This window comes from Eleginops maclovinus, chromosome 11, assembly GCF_036324505.1.
Source record: "Eleginops maclovinus isolate JMC-PN-2008 ecotype Puerto Natales chromosome 11, JC_Emac_rtc_rv5, whole genome shotgun sequence".
In the NCBI taxonomy this organism is placed as follows: domain Eukaryota; kingdom Metazoa; phylum Chordata; class Actinopteri; order Perciformes; family Eleginopidae; genus Eleginops; species Eleginops maclovinus.
In genome coordinates this window covers 22,351,732-22,357,731 of record NC_086359.1, presented here as the reverse complement: position 1 = coordinate 22,357,731, position 6,000 = coordinate 22,351,732, and the positions used below count along the sequence as shown (strand labels likewise).

General features: G+C 44.1%; 1 protein-coding gene across 1 annotated transcript; it reads right to left on the bottom strand.

Moving 5' to 3' along the window:
• Window positions 1-406: 406 nt before the first annotated feature.
• On the bottom strand, window positions 407-4,907 carry cnga2b (cyclic nucleotide gated channel subunit alpha 2b). Its single transcript, XM_063895633.1, has 6 exons — window positions 4,807-4,907; window positions 4,589-4,699; window positions 3,937-4,113; window positions 3,001-3,108; window positions 2,766-2,872; window positions 407-2,331 (listed from the first exon to the last, which is right to left on the bottom strand). Exons 1-6 carry the CDS (start codon window positions 4,905-4,907, stop codon window positions 860-862), a joined length of 2,076 nt encoding a protein of 691 aa, XP_063751703.1. The 3' UTR covers window positions 407-859.
• Between the last annotated feature and the right edge of the window lie 1,093 nt (window positions 4,908-6,000).

Genomic DNA, 6,000 nt, shown 5'->3' with positions numbered 1-6,000 from the left:
CTGCTCCTATACTGTAGCCCGCTCTGCAGCTGAGGCATTGTTCCAGCTGCGCTTATCGACACTACTCGTGTGGTCGAGTTATATCCTGGAATGCAGGGGACTGAATAACTGGAAAACCCCGCCGTCCCTCGATCCAGAGTGAGTGCATAATAGAAGCAACTAAAGAGACAAAGACAAAAAAGAGAGACAAAATGTCTTACTCGATTTAAGATGAGAGTGGAAAACTACATTGTATAGCGAATAAAAAATAAACAATAAAAACTAAATCAGCACGTTGCAAGTGAGTCACTTCCCCAGGGCCAAAATAACTGCCTTTAAATGTCCCACAACAGAAGGAAGGTTGTTATGATAATCACGATTTAGATCTAACACGGAACATAAGGACACTGGAAAATAATTTGTTTGTGTATGTGAACTCAGCAAATCACCTCCTCCCGTCTCTCCTTGGACTTTTTCCCCAGGAGGAGCAGCCAGAGATGAGGTGTACAGGGCCACTGCATCCCTCTAATGATGCAACCACACCCAAGGTGTTTACAAGTGACCCAAAAACTATCCACAACCTGCAAAATACAGACTGAAATATAAAGAGACATTTAAACATTAATGTCAGTTTTATTTGTGTGATCTAGATTCTTATTTTTAATCAGTAATTTAGCTTGTTTGGTAAAGTAACTTTAAAACTTCCATTTAAATACAGGACATTTCATTCACTGGTTTTGGCATAGACAAGAACTCAAGAACTGCATGGGCATAGCAGCCTTATCCACTTTCTTTATATGTTTATTAACGTGCATCCTTTAACAACAATAAACCATTCTCACAATGTAAGTAACAAACTAAAATCTCCTTAGTTTTACAGTCAGTGCTTTGTTGGGCTCTTTTTGTCCTCCGTTTGCACAGTACTCCGATGCGGAGAGCCATCTGTATGGGCAGCAGACTCTACCTCTGCACCTACACCCATGTCATCGCTCGCATCTGCGCCACAGTCAGTCTGATTCAGCTGGCGCTCCAGCAGAGTGATACGCTGCTTCAGCCGCTGCTGAGTGTGTTTGTACTCGCTGAGTAGACGAGAAAATCGAGTCTGTAGGGTGTCCAGAGAGGACTCCAGCCTCTCTACCTTCTCCTCCGTGTCCTCCTTCTGCAGCCCGCCGCTCTCTGCGTTCTCATCCAGCAGACCCTCCTTCAACAGGATTTCCCGGCCCCTATCCTCCAGCACAGTCTTAGCATCTGGGTACTCGGTCACTGCCTCCATCAAGTCGTCCTTAGAGAGGCAGAAGAGGTCCGAGTAACCCAAGCTGCGGATGTTGGCTGTCCGACGATTTCCCATCTTACTACCTTTTATATTCAGAATGCTGATTTCCCCGAAGCAGCTGCCAGCGGTGAGGAGAGCGTACTGTGTGACCCCGTCATCCCCCACCACAGCCAGCTTCCCCTCTTTTATGATATACATCTCCTTTCCGATGTCCCCTTTTCTGCAGATGTAGTCCCCTGGACTGAAGACCTGAGGGCGTAGCTTTAGCACAAGTTCCACCAGCAAGCCTGCCTCACAGTCTTGAAAAATGCGGACTTTCTTTAGTGTCTCCAGGTGAACATTAATGGCTATCTCAGCACGCAGTTTGTTTGGTAAATTCTTCAGCACCTCCTGCTCGTCTACTGCTTTCTTGTTGGTCCAGAGGTAGTCGAACCACTTAATGACGCGTGTCTCCAGTTCTTTGCTGACTCTGCGGAAGTGCATGTAATGTTTGATGGCGTCGATCCGTGCTTGAAACTCGGCACGGGTTGCATTCATGTTGGAAATCATGGAGCCAACGTTTCCCACAATTGTGGCAAAGATCAGCACACCGACGAGAAAGTCAAAAACCACAAACAGGTACTCCTCATCCCGCACAGGAGCAGGCATCTCTCCAATGGTGGTCAGAGTAAGAGTTGACCAGTACAGGCAGTAGACATAACTCCGAGTCAAGGAGGAAAACTCAGGTTTGGAAATGTTTGGGAACACCCAAGTGTCCGAGCCAAATCCCAAAGAGTTGGATATAGCGTAGTAGATGCAGGCGTTCCAGTGAATGATGACCAGGATGTAAAGCACCAGGTTGCCGATACGGAACAGGTTGGGGTAGTTGGTGCGTGTCTCAGTGCGGTCGAAAAATTCAAACATGCGCGGGAAGCGAAGCAGGCGGTTAAACCTGAGCTGTGGCGTGTTGATGCCGGTGGAGATGTACGCCAGGTCAGTGGGCAGGATGGACACTACGTCCAGTTTGAACTGCAAAGTTCTGACGTAGCTGTCTCGAAGCTTTGCATGATCCTTCACCAGCAAACCTTGTTCCAGGAACCCTGAGACAAACATAATAAAGAACAAATTCAGCTGAGCAGCAACCTCAGCTTGCAGGTGTGTTTTATTTCTACAACTTAGCGTCTTTAGCTCACTGTTTTGGTTTTCTGTCTCTGTGATAGCTTCTGGAAAAACCCTGCTGTCATCTCATAAACTGTACACTTCCTGCTCATTAACACATGGCAAACAGTTACCCACTGTTGGTGAACATAGTGAAGCATTTAGCAGCTGGAGAGACAGATACTCCCTCAGGAGATTGTGTAGAGCAAAACAAAGCTAAAAGGAGTGTAAGTTGTTTGTATTCATCGGCTTAATTCATTGTTTCCAGAAACAAAAACACATGATTTTAGTTAAATAAAAAGATTCCAATGGGTGCTTTAAAGTACATCTCTGTTGCATTACAGTGTGTCATATAACCAGAAATCAAATTCATTACCTGTGCGGAGTCGGACGCACGTGTCCATTATGTACACACAGTCAGAGAGGTAGTCCAACACCAGCCAGCAGATGTAATTGCGCACCTGTAACTTCTCAAAGCATGCCCTGCAAAAACAAAAACATATAAGATGTACTGCTCCAGCCTTAGTAGTGGACATTTACACTCATCCACTGCGTCCATCCTGTCTTCCTGGGGGCCGCGGGGCCCTTACAGATAATGATTGTGGCGTTACCTCGCTACAACGAGGAACCAATTGTAGAGCACCGCTACGGCGATAACAGATAACCAGCGATAGTAGGCGTTATCGGATGGGGACACCACAAACAAAGCCCACTTTTTCCTGAAAACATGGAGAGATTGCACGTTATTAAGCCATGCACAACTGGGGCTCATGTATATTTCTGTAGAGTTAGTACATATCACTGCAGGAAATAGAGGCACCTGCAAGATATAAAGCAATGCGATGCTCTGCAATAAATACTATACTATTTTAAAAGAGACTTGGTGTTGTATTGCACTGCATTATGTTGAAGTATAGAATATTGCAATAACATACACAGCAACGTGAACAATCACAGAGATGAATCCACACCTCTGACAGCTGACCTGCACTTATTTAAAGATGATGGATACTTTAAAGGGACAGTTCCCAAAAAATCAAAACACTTACAGCTCCGGAAAAACCACTCCAAATGTTTCTTAAATCTTTATCTCTACTTGTATGGCAGCCTTTCCAGTGTCTGTTGAATTCCAACACAGAGACATGTTGTCAGTAGTTTATAGAATACAATAAAAAAATAATAATCATGATTTCACTCAAAGACATACCTATAAATAGTTAAACCGGAGAAACTTGCTAAAGTGGTCTCTAACTTTTTCCGGAGCTGTGTATTCTTCATACCTAACAGCCATTTCTCTTTCCCTTTTCCTTCAACCACATCACCAGACAAGAGGAAGCGTGCACCTGCTTGTGGCTGAAAGGCTCTTGCTAACAGGTGTAGTTGGGTAGAAGGAAAATAGTTCCTACATAAAACTGCCCACAGCAAGGTATGTGGAATATCTTGAGGTATTAGTGTGGGATTGTTAAATTATTGGTTTACAGAGTAAGTATAACAGAGGTGTACTGCTCTGCATGTTTCTGGTGTTTGGTTTAGTGTGACAGGCATACCTAAAGATCCCTTTGGTATTGTTGCCATTGGCGTCTGGTGGCGTGTTGCTGATGCGACTGGGGGCCATTCTCAGCTCAGGGCCCCGAAAGCGCTCGAGGAAGGAGTCCGGACGCTCCTCCTCCTCCATCAGACTCCTGTGTGCCCATTCCCTCAGCCTCACAACCAGGCTCACCAGCCTGACACACAGGAAACACACAGCCTCTCATAACATCCCACAGAGCTTTGTAATATATAGGAGAACAGAAGCACAGAAGGAGCATATCAATACAGCTGAGCACGAACACAGTCTCATTCGGTTGAAGGATTTTAGGACAGGAATCACAATAATTCTTTCTTATCAAGCATATTAAATAGTTTGATAAGAAAAGGCAGGAACTTCCTTTTGTTTTTAATCACAATGTTTTAGTTTAATCAAATTCACATCTTTCTAAAGACTCTGGGGTACAAACATCAATAATTAGTTCTACACAATAAGATGGGGAACTATTTCTCTGGTTTGACTAGCACACAAAGAGAGCCTGAATCCAGCATTGTGTTTTCTTCAGCCATGGACTATTTTAAAGGTAAGAGTATAAGAAGATATGCACAATAGTGTTTCACCTCTGATCAGGGAGTTTCTGAAAGCTTTATGAAGACGTGCCACAGCTTTACCTTGAGACGGCTCCGTTCCTTTGAAATGAATTTCTGGAATTGCGTCCGTGATGGTCGAGAGCGGCGACTCTTTGTAGCTCTGAGGATGTGTCATCACACACAGATGGCACCCTGGGAGTAGAAACAAACATGTGGACTCCACTTTCTTCACCTCACATGCTTTCCTAGTGTCAAACTAACCTCCGATACTCAAGATGACTTAAAACAGTTGTCCTCACCTGCTGAGAATGCTCTCAGCTCTCTCGATCTCTTCCTCCAAGGTGTTCTTCACTGACAGGTTGTGCGGGGACCGGTCTCTCTCAGCTGTGTGGCCCGTCATCTTCAGACCTGCAGGTGTGGACCAGCTCTATGTTACTGTCTCCTGTGTGGTCCTGGACTCTGTGTGCATGGCAGAGTGGAGCATGGGTTCACTTGCTGAGTGGCAGCAGAAGAGTTCTTTATGGTGTCTGAGGGAGTGTTTATGGTGCATGTGACAGTTTATAGTCAGGAGACAGGGGGACGTCTGGGACTGTCTGCCACACTCCCTCACCTAGGCCGTCACACAGCGGCTGGTTGCTGTGGTGATTGAAGCAGCTACAAGAGAAACTGCATGATTGCCTAAAAATGCAATGTTTTGATGAACCAAATTCCACCCCCCCCCACACCAGAATGTTAGCAATAATGCTTTTCATCCTCTGACACATGAAGAGGTGATTAGGCAACTGTTACCATTGTGTGGCTAATTGGCGGATCATTACCAAAAACACACAATCAGCCTGAAGCCTCGGGGCTCAGCCAGCCAATCAGCTGCTCTCCCTGAGGAGCAGCATTGCTTAGGAAACCAGGGTGCTCCCTGAGAGCAAAGTGTGTCATGTATGTGTCATTACCACTTCTGCTACTGAGAGGGCTGTAAAAGTGGTCATTTAACTGCAAAGAGACACATTATCACTAGTAGTTTATTTGTAATGCTTTAGTTTATGGTTCTATCATTTTTGAATAATTCTGCATTTATTTTATAGAAAGTTTCTGAGGTGCAACAGTGACACTAATGCAAAGCTAATGCAACTAGAAAGGGCAATTATTATGGAAAATACACTTTCCAAAAAGAAATGAAACTTTTAATTAAAAGATAATCTTCACCATGGTGGCAAGAAAGTTTCCCTACAGTTGCATACAAATATTTTGTATATATTTACTTACATATGTATGATATGGTTTTTCTTTGTTGTTCTAGTAATACACTGCTGTAAATTTAAACTAAAACAAGTTTTTCTTTACCAATATTGAGTTAATTATTACAATTTGCTCAAGTTTTCCGGGATGAGAAAGAAAAGAAAGTCCCGGGAATGTAAATCAGTTCAAACATTGTTTATTCTTACCTTTAGCTTCCTTCAGTTACTCCAAAGAATCCTCACAGCCCCTCTCTCCCGGCC